Source organism: Salvelinus namaycush, chromosome 42 (assembly GCF_016432855.1).
Source record: "Salvelinus namaycush isolate Seneca chromosome 42, SaNama_1.0, whole genome shotgun sequence".
NCBI lineage: Eukaryota > Metazoa > Chordata > Actinopteri > Salmoniformes > Salmonidae > Salvelinus > Salvelinus namaycush.
In genome coordinates this window covers 15,953,589-15,974,489 of record NC_052348.1, presented here as the reverse complement: position 1 = coordinate 15,974,489, position 20,901 = coordinate 15,953,589, and the positions used below count along the sequence as shown (strand labels likewise).

Below are 20,901 nucleotides of genomic sequence, written 5' to 3'. Positions count from 1 at the left end.
AACATTTTATAGATTGAAGCATGTTTACTAGCGCATGCCTCCAGAATCATTGGGTCATGTTCATCAGGGCACTCAATGGAAAACATTTTAAAAAGCTGCACAAAGGACAACAAAAATAAACCTTACTGGAAAAGTCCAGGTAGGTCCTCAGTTTTCTTCCAATTAGTGCCTAATGAACTGGACCCTGGTCTAGGACTTTGGCTTATCTAAATGGCCACGCTGTTCTCCAACACAGCAGGGTCCATGTAGGTGTATGGCACTGGTAGCCCAGAGTTCCTGGCATTGACGGTCTCGCTGAAGACCTTCAGCTCCGTCTGGAATTTCTGAATCATCTTGCAGGGTGGTATCTCGTTGAAGTGCTCCTCTGGGTAATGGCCAAGGGTCACCTGCATATGGAGAATAATTGAAGTTAGCTAAATATAATATCAATTAACATTAAACGCACACGTTGATGTGATATTTTGTAGCTAAATATAGTATTTTGGGCCTAGATTATATTGATAATAGTTCATGAAAGATGGCAGACTCACAAAGTCACTGGATTGCTTGCTAAGGAGCCACATGGTGGACATGCCCTGTGCTGTTGTGCCGACATCGGGGAGGGTCTCCAGCATGGTGCTCTCAGTAGACTGCCCCTTAGTGGTGGGAGGTGGCTGTTTCAGGGAGATGGGGGTGTTGGGCATCCAGCCACCATAGTCATACTGTAACATGATAAAAAATGACTGATTATTACTGACATCCAATATGGTGGTATTCTGAAATGATGATATGATAGTGGCATTTTAGCAAATCTTCCAAAATGGTAGATGAGGCAGAAAACGTCAGTAGTGCTTAGATTTAGATTAATAACACACTTGAAAAAAGTATGGGCTATGCTACACCCACCTGTCCAGAGTTGACAGCAGAATGTTGGCCTGAGCAGGTGAAGATCACCACGGTGACGAACTTGACGACCTCTGGCACAGTGGAGAAAGACTGAGAGATTCCTGGACAGAAAGATAAGAACCGAGAGAGGTGTGTGATGAATGGAGTTATGCCAGGGGAGCTGGGTGGACTGTTACTATAGGACAGTCACGTCCATGGAAGTTGTGAGTTATGCCGAGGAAGTTATGGTCCAGAAACAAACAAAAATAATGGTAAAAACAAGACATTTACCCATACGTCCTTCCCCCCTCCCCCCTATTACCCTGTACATCGTCACCTGTGCATTCTTGGGCCAGGAAGCCATGGTAAAATATATCCTTGATCCAGTTCTGTAGTTCCTGGTCTTCCCGGACCTCTGAGTCACTCTTGTAATAGAAACCAATCACTCCCTCTACAAACCTATACCGAAGACGACAACGGAAGAACGAAGGAAGAAGAAGATATCATATCTATGTAGAGCTATACTTTCACTCTAGAGTCTACCAGCGGATGATACTGTACTACCATGTAGGTCTGCTCTGTTGTAGCCTACCTGTGGATGATGTCCCACAGCTTGAGTCCATCATCCCTGTAGTAGTTGTTGGGGACTGACTCCAGACCTCGTGCAGTGATGTCTTCCGGCACACAGAGGGAGCTGTAGGTCAATGAGGCCAAAGATCTCCTCAGGATCTCATTCATCCCCTCTCCGCCCGAAGCAGCAAACTACAACGTCACTTAAAGTTAATTGATTACATAATTCTGTAACATTATAATGTACTTTAACTAAGCTGCAATATTACACTGGTTCTATGAGAGATAGTGAACCTACCAGCAAGTATGTTGACCCAGAGGGCCAAATGACCATACTTGGGGGTACTGTAAGTTCACTACAAGACATACAACCGCATGTATGCTGACTCTGACACAACTTCCATGGATGTGTGATTCCTAATATGGACACCACACACTTCTATGGAAACAGTCCAGTCAGTAGCCTACCTGAGTGAAAACTCCTTCATCAGCTATTAGAAATGCCCGGGCCAAGAGGTTGATCTGGAGGGAGTAGCGGGTGTGTGGAATCAGAAGCTAAAGCAGTAAACCAGGGTGGAGAGAAGGATGGACGTTTCACGTTAAGGTCTACAGCTGTTGTACTCGGCGCACTATACTTTTCAACTGGACATGCTATGCTATATTGTGTTATGCTATGCTATGCTATATTATGCTATGCTATATTATGTTATGTTATGCTATGCTATATTCTGTTATGCTATGCTATTTTCTGTTATGTTATGCTATGATATATTATCTTATTGTATGATATATTATGTTATGCTATTCTATGTTATGCTATGCTATATTATGTTATGCTATGCTATATTATGTTATGCTATATTATGTTATGCTATGTTATGCTATGATATGTTATGTTATGCTATATTATGTTATGCTATGCTATATTATGTTATGCTATGCTATGCTCAGTGGAGGCTGCTGAGGGGAGGACGGCTCATAGTAAAGGCTGGGCTGGAGTGGAATGGCATCAAACACATGGCCATGTGTTTGATGCCATTCCACTCCAGCCATTACCACGAGCCCATCCTCCCCAATTAGGGTGCCACCAACCTCCTGGGGTTATGCTATGCTGTGCTATGTTATGTACCTTGTAGAGAGGGTGCACCATGGGCATGTTGCGCAGCAGTGCTACGGCGAACACCTCAGCCAGGAGGTGAGTGCGCAGCAGGTGGACGTTGAGTTGATGCTCTTGAAAGTCAGCGCTCCTCACAAAGATCTTGGCCAGGAGCCAGTCATACTCAGAGTCAGTAGGAAGGAAGATGGGGTTGTCTTTTGCAGGCTTCTGCTTCAGCTGTGGAGAGAGAGAGTGTTAGGGACCGCATAGATGGCTACCAGCAACATAATCCCTGTTTAATACAAAAATACAAATAATAACAATAGCAGATTCCTTTTTGGTGCTACATAGAACCCTTTTTTGAAGGTTCTATAAATAACCATGAACATAAGGTTATAAATGGAACGTTTATGGTGCTATAAAGAACCCTTTCCTAAAGTTCTATAAATACCATGAAAAATGTAAAAATGCAATAGGCTGATGCAACAGATCAGACCGTTTAGCTTAAAATGTTGATACATTTGTTTAAAAAAAAAAGTTTATTCAAATTAGAAGCTCAACAATGCGCACATGGCTGTAGGTTAATGTTATTGGCATTGCTGAATTCTAATTCATAATAGCAAGCTAGGACTGATGGTTTGGTTAGCTAAACTACCAAGACTTTTTGGTTACCCAGGCATCTAGTGTCGCTATCTAGTAAACTTGCTAGCTATTTCAGTGGATGTTGAACTCATTTATCCCTGCAAATGAACACATTTCTAGCAGTAAATGTGCTAAATTATAGCCATGGTATAAAAGGGATAATCAACTCGGGGCTCTATGCGTACTCTGGAAAATAATGTAACTCTGTGGAAGGTTAGTTCCACTCTGCTAGCGCATTGTGGAACACACCTCATTATTAATTATTTTCCAGAGAACACATAGTCGTTGATTATCCTTTACGTATTTCACAAGACACTTTCACTGGCCATAGTCATATTTAACATGTAATGGCTGTTACGTCCGTCGTTAGATGAATGAGACCAAGGCCAACAAAGAAATAGAACACATAGATTTGCCCACCCAAGTCACACCCTGACCTAACCAAATAGAGAATAAAAAAGGCTCTCTACGGTCAGGGCGTGACAATGGCATAATTACACAACAGATTAGATCAACTGGAATGACACTGTCACTCAAAACGAGCCTTGATCAAACCACACCCCAAATAATTATGAGCTGCCGCCCCCCCCCCAAACACATTTGAATTATCACAAAAAGAGGAAAGAACCCTTTTCTGAACTCCAAAGAAGCATTGAAGGACTCAAAGGTTTCACATAAAACCATCACCCTTCCCAAAGAACCCTTGATGAACCAGATGTTCTAAGTGTGTAATGCATTAATTAAAAGCATTTGAAGACAATATCAAACATATTTTCTTTGGGCGCTGTCAGATACAGTGGAGGCTGGTGGAGGGAAACATGGGGAGGACGGGCTCGTCATAATGTTTGGAACGTAAAGAAGGGAACGGTAGTAATGAGCCTGTACTCTGCATTTCTACCTCCACCAGCCTCCACGGGTAAGTGGGCTCTCTAAAGGAGATTGAAGCATGATGGGTTTACAGACTCTCTCACTTGTAATGGTCTCCGTGACTGTGGTCTTCACTTCAAAGTTAGTTAGGTCAACCTTACCTGGATGGCGATGGGAACCAGCTTGTCATTAGGGGTTCTGTAGAGCAGGACCAGAGGAGCCGCCATGTACTGTTGTTTCTTATTGATCACGTTTGCCTTTAATCCATCCAGGTTCTTGTAGTCAACCAGGAATATGTTGCCGCTCTGTTTGGGATTGGATGACATGGGAGAATAAATCCAAAAGTTACAATGCAACAGGTTAGGATTACGGTTCACTTTCTTGATATTTTGGAATGGAACAGCTATTTTAGCTCTGTGTTTTACTAGGATTATCCCCAAAAAACATCCAATAAAGTTATTTTTGCGATTACTTTCTTGGAATTTAGGGTTACCATCCCCCCACAAAAACATAAAAGAAAGTAATACTGGGATGTTTTTCATTTTTTCTGTGGCCAGGTTTCATCCAACATTTTTGAAGTACATGTCAGATAGAAAATGTCACGACAGGCCTGAAGGAAACAGAACGTTTGTCTGTAAACTTTCAGCATGTCAACAAAACAAAAAATACTAGACAAGGTGTGATATTTTTGTGTCTGTAAAATGTATTATGCGAGAAATGGTGGTGGAATGGCACTTTTATGTGCAAAAATTGATATAATAACCATCATATCTAAGTAAACTTGGAGTCACATGATGATATGTCTATATTCAGAGCATCTATCTTCAGAGCTCGTGCTGCTAGGTGACCTAAACTGGGACATGTTTAACTTGTTTGGGATAAGGGGCAGCATTTTCACATTTTGATGAAAAGCGTGCCCAGAGTAAACTGCCTGCTACTCAGTCCCAGTTGCTAATATATGCATATTATTAGTAGATTTGGATAGAAAACACGCTGAAGTTTCTAAAACTGTTTGAATTATGTCTGTGAGTATAACAGAACTCATATGGCAGGCGAAAACCTGAGAAAAATCCAACCAGGAAGTGGGAAATCTGAGGTTTGTAGTTTTCAACTCTTGGCCTATCGAATACACAGTGTCTATGGGGTTATATTTCACTTCCTAAGGCTTCCACTAGATGTCAACAGTCTTTAGAACCTTGTTTGATGCTTCTACAGTGAAGTGGAGGCGAATGAGAGGGGATTGAGTAAGGTCTCTCCCAGAGTGCCACGAGCTGACCATGCGCGTTCATGTGAGTTAGCTATCATCTTCCGGCGCCGACAGAGATGGCCGCCTCCCTTCGCGTTCCTAGGAAACTATGCAGTATTTTGTTTTTTTACGTGTTATTTCTTACATTGGTACCCCAGGTAATCTTAGGTTTCATTACATACTGTCGGGAGGAACTACTGAATATAAGAGCAACGTCAACTCACCATCATTACCATCATTACGACCAGGAATGGAGACGGGCACATCGCGCTCCACTCCCTAGCATACTACTCGCCAATGTCCAGTCTCTTGACAACAAGGTTGATGAAATCCGAGCAAGGGTAGCATTCCAGAGAGACATCAGAGATTGTAACGTTCTTTGCTTCACGGAAACATGGCTCACTCGAGAGACGCTAACGGAGTCGGTGCAGCCAGCTGGTTTCCTCACGCATCACGCCGACAGAAACAAGCATCTTTCTGGTAAGAAGAGGGGCGGAGGGGTATGCCTTATGATTAATGAGACGTGGTGTGATCATAACAACATACAGGAACTCAAGTCATTCTGTTAACCTGACTTAGAATTCCTCACAATCAAATGTCGACCGCATTATCTACCAAGGGAATTCTCTTCGATTATAATCACAGCCGTATATATTCCCCCCAAGCAGACACATCGATGGCCCTGAACGAACTTTATCTGACTCTATGTAAACTGGAAACCACACATCCTGAGGCTGCATTCATTGTAGCCGGGGATTTTAACAAGGCTAATCTGAAAACAAAACTCCCTAAATTCTCCCTAAATACCCACAGCAACGATTAAAACATTCCCAAACCAGAAACCGTGGATTGATGGCAGCATTCGCCGAAACTGAAAGCGCGAACCACTGCTTTTAACCAGGGCAAGGTGACCAGAAACATGACCGAATACAAACAGTGTAGCTATTCCCTCCGCAAGGCAATCAAACAAGCTAATTGCCAGTATAGAGACAAAGTAGAGTCGCAATTCAACAGCTCAGACACAAGAGTTATGTGGCAGGGTCTACAGTCAATCACGGATTACAAAAAGAAAACCAGCCCCGTCGCGCACCAGGATGTCTTGCTCCCAGAAAGACTAAATAACTCTTTTGCTCGCTTTGAGGACAATACAGTGCCACTGACACGGCCCGCTACCAAAACCTGCAGGCTCTCCTTCACTGCAGCCGAAGTGAGTAAAACATTTAAGCGTGTTAACCCTCGCGAGGCTGCAGGCCCAGACGGCAGAGCATGCGCAGACCAGCTGGCTGGTGTGTTTACGGACATATTCAATCAATCCTTATCCCAGTCTGCTGTTCCCACATGCTTCAAGAGGGCCACCATTGTTCCTGTTCCCAAGAAAGCTAAGGTAACTGAGCTAAACGACTACTGCCCCGTAGCACTCACTTCCGTCATCATGAAGTGCTTTGAGAGACTAGTCAAGGACCATATCACCTCCACCCTACCTGACACCCTAGACCCACTCCAATTTGCTTACCGACCCAATAGGTCCACAGACGACGCAATTGCAACCACACTGCACACTGCCCTAACCCATCTGGACAAGAGGAATACCTATGTGAGAATGCTGTTCATCGACTACAGTCCAGTACCCTCCAAACTCGTCATCAAGCTCGAGACCCTGGGTCTCAACCCCACCCTGTGCAACTGGGTACTGGACTTCCTGACGGGCCGCCCCCAGGTGGTGAGGGTAGGTAACAACATCTCCACCCCGCTGATCCTAAACACTGGGGCCCCACAAGGGTGCTTTCTGAGCCCTCTCCTGTACTCCCTGTTCACCCACGACTGCGTGGCCATGCACGCCTCCAACTCAATCATCAAGTTTGCGGACGACACTACAGTGGTAGGCTTGATTACCAACAACGACGAGACGGCCTACAGGGAGGAGGTGAGGGCCCTCGGAGTGTGGTGTCAGGAAAATAACCTCACACTCAACGTCAACAAAACAAAGGAGATGATTGTGGACTTCAGGAAACAGCAGAGGGAGCACCCCGCTACCCACATCGACGGGACAGTAGTGGAGAGGGTAGTAAGTTTTAAGTTCCTCGGCGTACACATCACGGACAAACTGAATTGGTCCACCCACACAGACAGCGTTGTGAAGAAGGCGCAGCAGCGCCTCTTCAAACTCAGGAGGCTGAAGAAATTCGGCTTGTCACCAAAAGCACTCACAAACTTCTACAGATTCACAATCGAAAGCATCCTGTCGGGCTGTATCACCGCCTGGTACGGCAACTGCTCCGCCCACAACCGTAAGGCTCTCCAGAGGGTAGTGAGGTCTGCACAACGCATCACCGGGGGCAAACTACCTGCCCTCCAGGACACCTACACCGCCCGATGTCACAGGAAGGCCATAAAGATCATCAAGGACAACAACCACCCGAGCCACTGCCTGTTCACCCCGCTATCATCCAGAAGGCGAGGTCAGTACAGCTGCATCAAAGCAAGGACCGAGAGACTGAAAAACAGCTTCTATCTCAAGGCCATCAGACTGTTAAACAGCCACCACTAACATTTAGTGGCTGCTGCCAACATACTGACTCAACTCCAGCCACTTTAATAATGGGAATTGATGGAAATGTATGTACAAATGTATCACTAGCCACTTTAAACAATGCCACTTAATATAATGTTTATATACCCTACATTGCTCATCTCATATGTATATGTATATACTGTACTCTATATCATCTACTGCATCTTGCCATCTTTATGTAATACATGTATCACTAGCCACTTTAAACTATGCCACTATGTGTATATACCCTACATTACTCATCTCATGTGTATATACTGTACTCTATACCATCTACTGCATCTTGCCTATGCCGTTCTGTACCATCACTCATTCATATATCTTTATGTACATATTCTTTATCCCTTTACACTTGTGTGTGTATAAGGTAGTAGTTGTGGAATTGTTAGGTTAGATTACTCGTTGGTTATTACTGCATTGTCGGAACTCGAAGCACAAGCATTTTTTGACTTCCAGTCATGAGCTGCCCTCCAGTCATGAGCTGCCCTCCAGTCATGAGCTGCCCTCCAGTCATGAGCTGCCCTTCAGTCATGAGCTGCCCCTCAGCCCGGAGCTGCCATTAGTCCGGAGCTGCCCTTCAGTCCGGAGCTGCCTCTCTGTCCGGAGCTGCCCTTCAGTCCGGAGTTGCCCCTCTGTCCTGAGCTACCTCTCTGTCCTGAGCTACCTCTCTGTCCTGAGCTACCTCTCTGTCCTGAGCTGTCTCCTCTATCTAGGGGGGACCTTTGTGAAGGTTCCTAGACCAGGGTCAGGGGCGAGGGTCGCCACTCAAAGGACGCTAAGGAGGGGGACAGACAATGGTGGAGTGGTGTCCTCGTCCTGCGCCGGAGCCGCCACCGAGGACAGATGCCCACCCAGACCCTCCCCTTGAGATTTAGGGGTGCGTTCGGAGTCCGCACCTCAGGAGGGGGGTACTGTCACGTCCTGACCATAGTTCTTATGTGTGTTGCTTGTTTTAGTGTTGGTCAGGACGTGAGCTGGGTGGGCATTCTATGTTGTGTGTCTAGTTTGTCTGTTTCTGTGTTCAGCCTAATATGGTTCTCAATCAGAGGCAGCTGTCAATCGTTGTCCCTGATTGAGAATCAAATATAGGTGGCTTGTTTTGTGTTGGGGATTGTGGGTGGTTGTCTTCTGTCTTTGTGTTCTGCACCAGATAGGACTGTCTCGGTTTTCACATTTGTTATTTTGTATTTTGTATAGTGTTCACGTTATTATCTCTTCTTTATTAAATCATGTTGAACACTAGCCGCGCTGCATTTTGGTCCTCTCCTTCACCCCAGGAAGAAAGCCGTTACATCTATACTTCATTTGACATGTTTCTAAGGACTGTAACGGAACTTTTTGACTTTTTGTCTGCTCCTAGTGATCGCGTGTCATATTTGGAATACTGGGCTAAACGCGCTAACAAAAAGGAGGTGTTTGGACATAAATGATTAACTTTATCGAACAAATCAAACATTTGTTGTGGAACTGGGATTCCTGGGAGTGCATTCTGATGAAGATCATCAAAGGTAAGTGAATATTTATAATGCTATTCTGACTTCTGTTGACTCCACAACATGGCGAATATCTTTATGGCTTATTTGGGCTCTGAAAACTGTACTCAGATTATAGCACGGTGTGCTTTTTCCGTAAAGTTTTTGGGAAATCTGACACAGCGGTTGCATTAACTTCTTAGCGCTAGGGGTCAGAATTGTTTTGTTTTTTAAATAACGTGCCCAACGTAAACTGACATTTTCTCTGGCCCAGATCGTAGAATATGCATATAATTTACAGATTAGGATAGAAAACACTCCAAAGTTTCCAAAACTGTCAAAATATTGTCTGTGAGAATAAGAATACTTATTCTGCAAGCGAAATCCTGAGAAAAAGTAACCTGGAAGTGATATTTTTTTTAAATCTTTGTTTCCTGGCCCGTCTAACCTCCATTTAAAGGGGTATCAACCAGATTCATTTTCCAATGGCTTCCTCAGGCTGTGACCAGGCTTTAGACATAGTTTCAGGCTTTTATTTTGAAAAATGAACAAGTTTTTTCAAAACTAGTCAAGTGTACTGCGAATAGTTCCTGCGCGCGAGAGAGGGGCACCCCATTTTCCTTTTGTCTCTTATTAACACCCCAGCCATCCTACAATCTAAGCTTGATGCCCTCAATCTCACACAAATTATCAATGAACCTACCAGGTACCACCCCAAAACCGTAAACACGTGCACCCTTATAGATATCATCCTAACCAACTTGCCCTCTAAATACACCTCTGCTGTTTTCAACCAAGATCTCAGCGATCACTGCCTCATTGCCTGCATCCGTAATGGGTCAGCGGTCAAACGACCTCCACTCATCACTGTCAAACGCTCCCTGAAACACTTCAGCGAGCAGGCCTTTCTAATCGACCTGGCCCGGGTATCCTGGAAGGATATTGACCTCATCCCGTCAGTAGAGGATGCCTGGTTATTTTTTTTAAATGCCTTCCTCACCATCTTAAATAAGCATGCCCCATTCAAGAAATTTAGAACCAGGAACAGATATAGCCCTTGGTTCTCTCCAGACCTGACTGCCCTTAACCAACACAAAAACATCCTATGCCGTTCTGCATTAGCATCGAACAGCCCCCGTGATATGCAACTTTTCAGGGAAGTTAGAAACCAATATACACAGGCAGTTAGAAAAGCAAGGGCTAGCTTTTTGAAGCAGAAATTTGCTTCCTGCAACACAAACTCAAAAAAGTTCTGGGACACTGTAGTCCATGGAGAATTAGAACACCTCCTCCCAGCTGCCCACTGCACTGAGGATAGGAAACTGTCACCACCGACAAATCCACTACAATTGAGAATTTCAAAAAACATTTTTCTACGGCTGGCCATGCTTTCCACCTGGCTACCCCTACCCCGGTCAACAGCACTGCACCCCCCACAGCAACTCACCCAAGCCTTCTCCTGTTCTGAAAGAGCTGCAAAATCTGACCCCTACAATTCAGCCGTGCTAGACAATCTGGACACTCTTTCTAAAATTATCTGCCGGAATTGTTGCAACCCCTATTACTAGCCTTTTCAACCTCTCTTTCGTGTCATCTGAGATTCCCAAAGATTGGAAAGCAGCTGCAGTCATCCCCCTCTTCAAAGGGGGGACACTCTTGACCCAAACTGCTACAGACCTATATCTATCCCACCCTGCCTTTCTAAGGTCTTCGAAAGCCAAGTCAACAAACAGATTATCGACCATTTCAAATCCCACCGCACATTCTCCGCTAGGCAATCTGGTTTCAGAGGGTGGTCATGGGTGCACCTCAGCCACGCTCAAGGTCCTAAACGATATCTTAACCGTCATCGATAAGAAACAATACTGTGCAGCCGTATTCATTGACCTGGCCAAGGCTTTCGACTCTGTCAATCACCACATCCTCATCGGCAGACTCGATAGCCTTGGTTTCTCAAATGATTTCCTCGCCTGGTTCACCAACTACTTCTCTGATAAAGATCAGTATGTCAAATCGGAGGGCCTGTTGTCCGGGCCTCTGGCAGTCTCTATGGGGGTGCCACAGGGTTCAATTCTCGGGCCGACTCTCTTCTCTGTATACATCAATGATGTCGCTCTTGCTGCTGGTGAGTCTCTGATCCACCTCTATGAAGATGACACCATTCTGTATACTTCTGGCCCTTCTTTGGACACTGTGTTAACAACCCTCCAGACGAGCTTCAATGCCATACAACTCTCCTTCCGTGGCCTCCAACTGCTCTTAAATGCAAGTAAAACTAAATGCATCCTCTTCAACCGATCGCTTCCTGCACCTGCCCGCACGACTAGCATCACGACTCTGGACGGTTTTGACTTAGAATATGTGGACAACTACAAATACCTAGGTGTCTGGTAGACTGTAAACTCTCCTTCCAGACTCACATCAAACATCTCCAATCCAAAGTTAAATCTAGAATTGGCTTCCTATTTCGCAACAATTCATCCTTCACTTCATGCTGCCAAACATACCCTCGTAAAACTGACCATCCTACCGATCCTCAACTTCGGCATGTCATTTAGCCTCCAATACCCTACTCAATAAATTGGATGCAGTCTATCACAGTGCCATCCGTTTTGTCACCAAAGCCCCATATACTACCCACCACTGCGACCTGTACGCTCTCGTTGGCTGGCCCTCGCTTCATACTCATCGCCAAACCCACTGGCTCCAGGTCATCTACAAGACCCTGCTAGGTAAAGTCCCCCCTTATCTCAGCTCGCTGGTCACCATAGCAGCACCCACCTGTAGCACGCGCTCCAGCAGGTATATCTCTCTGGTCACCCCCAAAGCCAATTCCTCCTTTGGCCACCTATCCTTCCAGTTCTCTGCTGCCAATGACTGGAACAAACTACAAAAATCTCTGAAACTGGAAACACTTATCCCCCTCACTAGCTTTAAGCACCAGCTGTCAGAGCAGCTCACAGATTACTTCACCTGTACATAGCCCATCTATAATTTAGCCCAAAAAACAACCTCTTCCCCTACTGTATTTATTTATTTATTTTGCTCCTTTGCACCCCATTATTTCTATTTCTGCTTTGCACATTCTTCAACTGCAATATTGTATTTACTTCGCCACAATGGCCTTTTTTTGCCTTTACCTACCTTATCTCACCTCATTTGCTCACATTGTATATAGATGTCACGCCCTGACCTTAGAGAGCCTGTTTATTTCTCTATTTGGTTAGGTCAGGGTGTGATTTGGGTGGGCATTCTAGTTTTCTATTTCTTTGTTGGCCGGGTATGGTTCCCAATCAGAGGCAGCTGTCTATCGTTGTCTCTGATTGGGAATCATACTTAGGCAGCCTGTTTTCCACCTGAGTTTGTGGGATCTTGTTTTTGTACAGTAACTGTATAGCCCTGCAGAACTTTACGTTCGTTGATCTTTTGTGGGTTTTTTGGTGTTCATTCTAAAATAAATTAAGATGTACACTTTCCACGCTGCGCTTTGGTCTCATTCCAACGACGGACGTAACAATAGACTTATTTTTCTACTGTATTATTGACTGTATGTTTGTTTTACTCCATGTGTAACTCTGTGTTGTGTTATGTGTCGAACTGCTTTGCTTTATCTTGGCCAGGTCGCAATTGTAAATGAGAACTCGTTCTCAACTTGCCTACCTGCTTAAATAAAGGTGAAATAAATAAATAAAATGAAATATGTTGTGTGGTCCTCTCACTACGACTCGGGAAAACATGCAGTTTATTAGGCTACAGATTAAATAAGTTATGATGAACTTCACAGGGTGGTGAAAGTGCACAGTGATGAGCTTGATGCTCCTCTCCAATAAATATCTAGGGTCTTTTTCTGGTGACATGATGACCGATGCTTGACTGCCATTGATAAGTAAAAATAATATTTTTTGTCCGTATAATAATGTCATCATGTAGGCTATACCTGCACTGTATCTGCCAGCTGTTGGCTAGAGTGCAGGTGGCAAGACCAGGGTGGGCACATTCGCTATATAACAGAAAAATGATTGTGACAAAGCCATCAGAGTTGAAAATGCCATGGAAATGCCATTTACATGTTTTTATTTTTTATGTTTGGATACATGGTAATTTAACCACAAAGGTTATTTTTATGTGAACTACGTCATCACACAGCCTTATATGAAAATGTGTCGCCAATTGGATGGAAACCTAGCTATTGAGAAACATACTGGATGGACCTCCAAAAAAGTCATCTGGAGGTCCAAAAAGGAATCTGGTACATGCCTCTGATGGTCCAAGAAAGTGGACGTCTAGACATCCAACAAAGGGATCTCCATTGACTTCCATTGATAACTGGGAATATCTAAGATATTCACCTAGGTCCAAGAGGACTGCCCCTAGTCCAGCGCCACCCATAATATAAGTGGTACTGCAATAATTTAGGCAACTTGTAACAATTCATTTATTTTACCAAAGAGTCCTATTTTGACATACTGTACAGTACCTGCAATTCCCTTAGGAGGCTGGACGATCCACGAAGAGAGGGCTTCACCATGTCTTCTGTGACGGGGAAATTTGCCGGCAACTCCGAGCAGCGACGGATCAACATGGGGTTGCAGCCGTTCAGATACTGGTACCCGAAAAACTCATCTTCCTTCCAGTGCTCCTGTGCATAGTCTGGAAGGAGGAAATTCTGGGTTGTATTAATTAGTGCACACCGTAGCAAAACCTTGTGCAACAGAACACAAAATCAAGAGTTTCTTATTGGACAGGTATTCCCTCCCTGTTTCAGTCTGTTTTCTTCCACATGATGCCTAGTAAACCAGGGTCGTTTTCAGTATATAGAGAGCCAGTCAAAAGTTTGAAGCTGGTTGAGAGAATGCCAAGAGTGTGCAAAGCTGTCATCAAGCCAAAGGGTACTTTGAAGAATCTCAAATATAAAATATTTGTTTAACACTTTTTTGGCTACTACATGATTCCATATGTGTTCTTTCATAGTTTTGATGTCTTCACTATTATTCTAAAATGTAGAAAATAGTGAAAATTAAAAATAAAAAAAACTTGAATGAGTAGGTGTGTCCAAACTTTTGACTGGTACTGTATGTATATTTTTATTGGACATGTTCAAGTAGTATTACTTCCCCCTTTCACTTTGTTTCAAAACATTTACCACCTAATAAATAGGCCCCTGGAGTTAATACTGCAAATGCAACTATGAAATGCACTCACCTGAGATGACAGTTCTATTGAGGTAGACTTCGCTGATTTCATCAATGTTTTTCCAGCTCTTCTTGTTGTCGGAATACCCCTTCAGTTTCAGCTCAGTGATCCTACAGAATGGAAGACAAGGAACTATGTCAAGATGAGCCAATAGAGTTACACAGAGCAAATGTACAACTCAACAATATAAATGAATGGAATACTTTAGAAGAGCTTTAATGATCTGCTGCAGGAAGTACTATTTGAACTGTCCTTAGAGGATGAGTTATGCCCGACGTACGCAACGCAATACGCTAACGCAAAAATGGCTGTCCTGCATAGTCGCAAAAATATGCAAGTGTGTGCAACCCAAAATGTTAAACTCACCACGTACTGGACAAAGGAAAAAAGCTCAAATCCGCACTGAACTATTCTTACATTTGAATGTAATTATCAGCAGGAGAGGTCAGAGCAATCAGACACATTTGGGCGACAGCCTTCATCAGCGTTTGGAGAAAAATAAGGCATTCACACATAGTTATAAATGATGAAACATTGTAGTATCTTTTTTCACAATCATAATTTACATTCATTATTCACATACATTGTTCTACTATTTTTCACAACTAAAAATACATTAAAACGTTAAGAATATTTGAATGAATGAGGGTTTTTGGGGGTTTCCCCCCCCCGGCACGCAACAACGTTTTGTTACTACAGACTTTCGAGTTGAGCACGCCAATTCCTCATTCTGCCACTTATCACATAGGGAAGCCATTATGAGAAGCACATTGCATTCTCGTGTTGTGTACTCAAGTCGGGTATACATTTGGCTTTGGTGAGGAACTCACCCAGTGGCGGCGGTGAAGAGGAACTGGGTGGCCTTGGTGAACGAGAATTGGATCTCTCTGGGAAGATCCAGAGGGTTGTCTGCCTTCATGCTGCCGGGGAAACCCTCTTTGTAGGTATCCCAGCTGAGTAGGAGGAGGAGCAGGAGAAAGAGGAGGAGCAGGAAATATATGGAGGTTGGTCAGATATAATGGACAGACTGGGCAGCTAGGACGAAAGACCACAGCACCTACCAGTACTGCTCAGTTCTCGTCTTCATCTCCAGTTCCCTGCTGTACCTGGCAAGATTATTAGTTTCATCACAGAGTCTTTTAGCTGAAAAATATTAAAAACAATAAATCACACGTATTATTGCACTAATCCTTCAGAACCAGTGTTGCATGTATTACTGTATGTACGGTGGCCCTAAGAGGCAAAGTAGCTTTTAAAACTTAGTGACAGCGTGCACACACAAAGAAAATGCCTCCCCCTCACAATGGCTGCAAGTATCCACTTTTTTCCCAAGCATTACTCATTCTGACATGTCTGCATGTGATGTTGTTTCATAACGTCACACCGTGCTGACCTGTGCCCTCTCTGAACAGGTGCACCTCCTTGTCCATAATCCAACGGTAGATAGGGAACTGGCATGTGCCTCTCTCTGGCGTCGTCACGACAACCTTGGATGGGAACCAGTCATCCAGGGGGAAGAGTGGGAGGGGCTGTTTGTCCAGCTCTATCAGCACCAGCTTGCCGAGTGAAAAGGGGCACACCACGTCGAATTCACGAGACCCCTGCAGAGAGAGCAGGGGAGAGAGAGAGAGATGGAGGAAGTGAGAGATAGATGGAGGGAATGAGATGGAGGGAGGGAGTGAGTGAGTGAGAGAGAAAGGGAGGGGCAGAGAGAGAAGATGAGAGAGAGAGCGCCGAATCTGGACTGTGTGAGAAAGCAAGTAACAAAGGCAAATATAACTAATCCTGTACTACCAGTATTATTACGTAAGGGCCCAACATAAAGGCAACAAAGTCTTCACGTCATATACACTATATGTTAATGAACATTTTGGGTGTGTTTTGAGTACAGTATTTGAAAAATGCAAATGGTCTTATTGAAGCTAGAATAATTTGTTGCAACATTCATTTTTTAAATTTTAAATTATATATACTCAAAGATTCTTGAAGAATTGTATTTTATAATTGCTTAGATCAACTGTCGTACCAAAGCAGAACCCAAAATATAAGCTTGTTTTACACCAATGTTTGTAAACAATGTAAATGTAAACAAACACTAAGCTATAGTCACAAAACATGGTTAAAAGTATACATTTTTCTATGAGTTTGAGAATGGTGACATTTCTACAAGCCCATCCCTTTAGCTTTTTACCAAAACAGAGGCGGGGCACCTCTTTGTTATTGTTTTAATTAAGGATTCTAGATTTAGAGAGAAATATCTCTTAGTACTGATAGGAGCATGACTGACTTACTGTGTCTTGATAGAAGAGTCCCTTCAAGCTAGTGAGCCACGTGCGCTTACTCTCTCCTTTTTCGCCAACCAGCTTGATGAAGACGTTGTTCATCGTGGTGGCAGTTGCGATGTTGTGTGTGTGCACAGTCACCTTGTATTTTGCCATTTTGACTCTGAAAAACACTATGATAGGCTTATCTGCACACACTGAGACTGCACAGCAAAAAACATTTCATTCAATGTAGACGGTGCAAACATTTCTGCAAATATTAAGACTTGCAACTGTTCTGCCTGCGGTTACGGAACCCCTACCTGTCCCAGACCTGCTGTTTTCAACTCTTAATGATCGGCTATGAAAAGCCAACTGAGATTTATTCCTGATTATTATTTGACCATGCTTGTCATTTATGAACATTTTGAAAATCTTGGCTCTCTCTAATTTTCTCCTTCTCTCTTTCTTTCTCTCGGAGGACCTGGGCCCTAGGACCATGCGTCGGGACTGCCGGCCGTGGTGACTCCTTGCTGTCCCCAGTCCGCCTGGCCTTGCTGCTATTCCAGTTTCAGCTGTTCTGCCTGCGGTTATGGAACCGCCACCTGTCCCAGACCTGTTGTTTTTCAACTCTTAATGATCGGCTATGAAAAGCCAACTGAAAATTATTCATGATTATTATTTGACCATGCTTGTCACTTATGAACATTTTTGAACATCTTGGCATAGTTCTGTTATAATCTCCACCCGGCACAGCCAGAAGAGGACTGGCCACCCCTCATAGCCTGGTTCCTCTCTAGGTTTCTTCCTAGGTTTTGGCCTTTCTAGGGAGTTTTTCCTAGCCACCGTGCTTCTACACCTGCATTACTAGCTGTTTGGGGTTTTAGGCTGGGTTTCTGTACAGCACTTCGAGATATTAGCTGATGTACGAAGGGCTATATAAAATAAAATTGATTGATTGATTGATTGCATGATATCTGTTGATCCATTTTAATATAACAAAATCATTTTTTTTATGGTATTCTTGCTTGAATAACAAACATGCAAAACCACAGTTATTGCATACACACAGCATGTAGGGGGACATTTTGCACGAGCAAATGATAGTGAGCAAACGAACCATAGACAGGAGTAATATGTGCATATTATCCAATATACCCATTGCATTGTGTGCATTGCATTCATGGCTCAGTACACTGATCTCTGGTTAAATAGTCTCCTCATTCTACACATAGTTGAAGAAAACAAAACATGAAATCACGCTGCACATCAAGTTGAACTGTATTTCTTGCACACATCTGTGCTCTTTTGCTTGATGAAAATGTCTTCCATATTATCAAAAATAAAACATTCAGAGTTCCCTTACCTGATTGGTTGATAGTTTGTAGTACCCTGTTAACTGTGCCTTAACATGCATGTAATGATCACCTTCCCTACTGCTTGTTTTATACCTGGCTGGAGGTGTGTGCAGAACACTGAGTACATATTGGGTGTTACTTCCCTCCATTGAACTTGCTCATCCTGCATGATAAATTCTGGCACTGTTGATAGCGAAGCGTTGCCCAATCCCCTATTGTAAATACACAGCAGAAGTGTTGAATCTGCTTGTAAAGGTTGAGCCGTGGTTGAAAGGGTGTTGTAATGCCACTTTCCCAGTTCTGAGGGCATGCGGTTAAATCTTTCCTCGGCACTGCAATGCAAGTTACACGTGGGAAATTGCATTGTTGTCACAGACTCTGTTTAGGTGGTCTGCAAGATATCCAAACAGGATTTTACGAGTCTTGTACAGTCACTATATGGAGTTAGTACTATATCTACTATACTGTACAGTATCTCAAGGACAGCCTCCAAATCCTTCCTACTCACACTAATGATACAACTTCCATTGTGCTTATTTGGCAGGACACATACGGTCAATATGTATCACTAACTTGCATCTTATCGCATATCCTCCAAAGAATAGGTGAGGCCAGAGGAGGCTGGTGTGTCAGCGATTGTGTGCAGAAATGTAGCGGAGTCAGGCGCAGGACACAGGTTTTGAGCAACACAACGGAGTTTACTCAAAAATCAAGCAAAATTCCAAAATGGAATAATAACAAACACACATGCACCTACAACAACCACTAACGACACAAACAATCACGGACAGAACAGAAATGTATGCCAGAGGGTTAAATAGGGAACATGATAGGGGAATTGAAACCAGGTGTGTGTAATACAGACAAAACAAAACGAAACTGAAACATAGATCGGTGGTGACTAGAAAGCCGGTGACTAGAAAGCCGGTGACTAGAAAGCCGGTGACGTCAACCGCCGAACACCACCCGAACAAGGAGAAGGGCCGACTTCGGCGGAAGTCGTGACAGTACCCCTCCCTTGACGCGCGGCTCCAGCAGCGCGCCGACACCGGCCTCGGGGATGACACGGAGGGCGAGGTGCAGGGCGATCCGGGTGGAGACGGTGAAACTCCTGTAGCATTGAAGGATCTAGAATGTCCTCCACAGGTACCCAGCATCTCTCCTCCGGGCCGTACCCCTCCCACTCCACGAGGTACTGAAGGCCCCTCGCCCGACGCCTTGAGTCCAGGATGGCTCGTACGGTATACGCCGGGACCCCCTCGATGTCCAGAGGGGGCGGAGGAACCTCCCGCACCTCAGACTGCTGGAGCGGACCAGCCACCACCGGCCTGAGGAGAGACACATCGAACTAGGGGTCAATGTGATAATCAGGGGGAAGTTGTAACCTATAACAAACCTCGTTCAGTCTCCTCAGGACTTGAATGGCCCCACAAACCGCGGACCCAGCTTCCGGCAGGGCAGATGAAGGGGCAGGTTTCGGGTCGAGAGCCAGACCCGATACACCGGGGCCTCACTCTGGTGGCGGTCGGCACTCGCCTTTTGCCTCCTGATGGCCCGTTGTAGCCGCACATGGGCAGCGTTCCATGTCTCCTCTGAGTGCCGAAACCATTCATCCACCGCTGGAGCCTCAATCTGGCTCTGATGCCATGGTGCCAGGACCGGCTGATAACCCAGCACACACTGAAACGGTGATAGGTTGGTAGAGGAGTGGCGGAAAGAGTTTTGGGCCATCTCAATCTTATCCACCGAAATTGTTGCAACCCCTATTACTAGCCTGTTCAACCTCTCTTTCGTATCATCTGAGATATCCAAAGATTGGAAAGCTGCCGCGGTCATCCCCCTCTTCAAAGGGTGAGACACTCTAGACCCAAACTGCTACAGACCTATATCTATCCTACCCTGCCTTTCTAAGGTCATCGAAAGTCAAGTTTACAAACAGATCACCAACCATTTCGAATCCCACCATACCTTCTCCACTATGCAATCTGGTTTCAGAGCTGGTCATGGGTGAACCTCAGCCACGCTCAAGGTCCTAAACGATATCATAACTGCCATTAATAAGATACAATACTGTGCAGCTGTATTTATCAACCTGGCGAAGGCTTTCGACTCTGTCAATCACCACATTCTTATCGGCAGACTCAACAGCCTTGGTTTCTCAAATGAATGCCTCGCCTGGTTCACCAACTACTTCTCAGACAGAGTTCAGTGTGTCAAATCGGAGGGCCTGTTGTCCGGACCTCTGGCAGTCTCTATGGAGGTGCCACAGGGTTCAACCCTCGGGCCGACTCTTTTCTCTGTATACATCAATGATGTCGCTCTTGCTGCTGGTGATTCTCTGATCCACCTCTACACAGACGACGCCATTCTGTATACTTCTGGCCCTTCTTTGGACACTGTGTTAATTAACCTCCAGACGAGCTTCAATGCCACACAACTCTCCTTCCGTGGCCTCCAACTGCTCTTAAATGCAAGTAAAACTAAATGCATGCTCTTCAACCGATCGCTGCCCACAACTGCCCGCACGACTAGCATCACTACTCTGGACGGTTCTGACTTGGAATATGTGGACAACTACAAATACCTAGGTGTCTGGTTAGACTGTTAACTCTCCTTCCAGACTCAAATTAACCATCTCCAATCCAAAATTAAATCTAGAATCGGCTTCCTATTTCACAACAAAGCCTCCTTCACTCATGCTGCCAATGATATCCTCGTAAAACTGACTATCCTACCGATCCTCGACTTCGGCGATGTCAT

The 20,901-nt window shown here is 44.5% G+C and overlaps 1 protein-coding gene across 1 annotated transcript; it reads right to left on the bottom strand.

Moving 5' to 3' along the window:
* Positions 1 to 206: 206 nt before the first annotated feature.
* On the bottom strand, positions 207 to 16,960 carry LOC120035040 (hydroperoxide isomerase ALOXE3-like). Its single transcript, XM_038981805.1, has 14 exons — positions 16,814 to 16,960; positions 15,916 to 16,123; positions 15,584 to 15,665; positions 15,353 to 15,475; positions 14,532 to 14,632; positions 13,807 to 13,979; positions 4,201 to 4,344; positions 2,564 to 2,767; positions 1,903 to 1,989; positions 1,457 to 1,626; positions 1,202 to 1,323; positions 886 to 986; positions 531 to 701; positions 207 to 386 (listed from the first exon to the last, which is right to left on the bottom strand). The coding sequence occupies exons 1-14, from the start codon at positions 16,958 to 16,960 to the stop codon at positions 207 to 209; spliced, it is 2,013 nt and encodes a 670-aa protein (XP_038837733.1).
* Positions 16,961 to 20,901: the final 3,941 nt, after the last annotated feature.

What these genes read in the sequence shown, in the direction of transcription:
- LOC120035040 (XM_038981805.1), bottom strand. Translation starts at nt 16,960, where the DNA reads ATGGCAAAATACAAGGTGACTGTGCACACACACAACATCGCAACTGCC. An exon ending in CCTGGCCCAAGAATGCACAG is followed by an intron (nt 987 to 1,201) that starts GTGACGATGTAC and finishes CTTTCTGTCCAG; the next exon opens with GAATCTCTCAGTCTTTCTCC. An exon ending in CTGCTGTCAACTCTGGACAG is followed by an intron (nt 702 to 885) that starts GTGGGTGTAGCA and finishes ATCATGTTACAG; the next exon opens with TATGACTATGGTGGCTGGAT.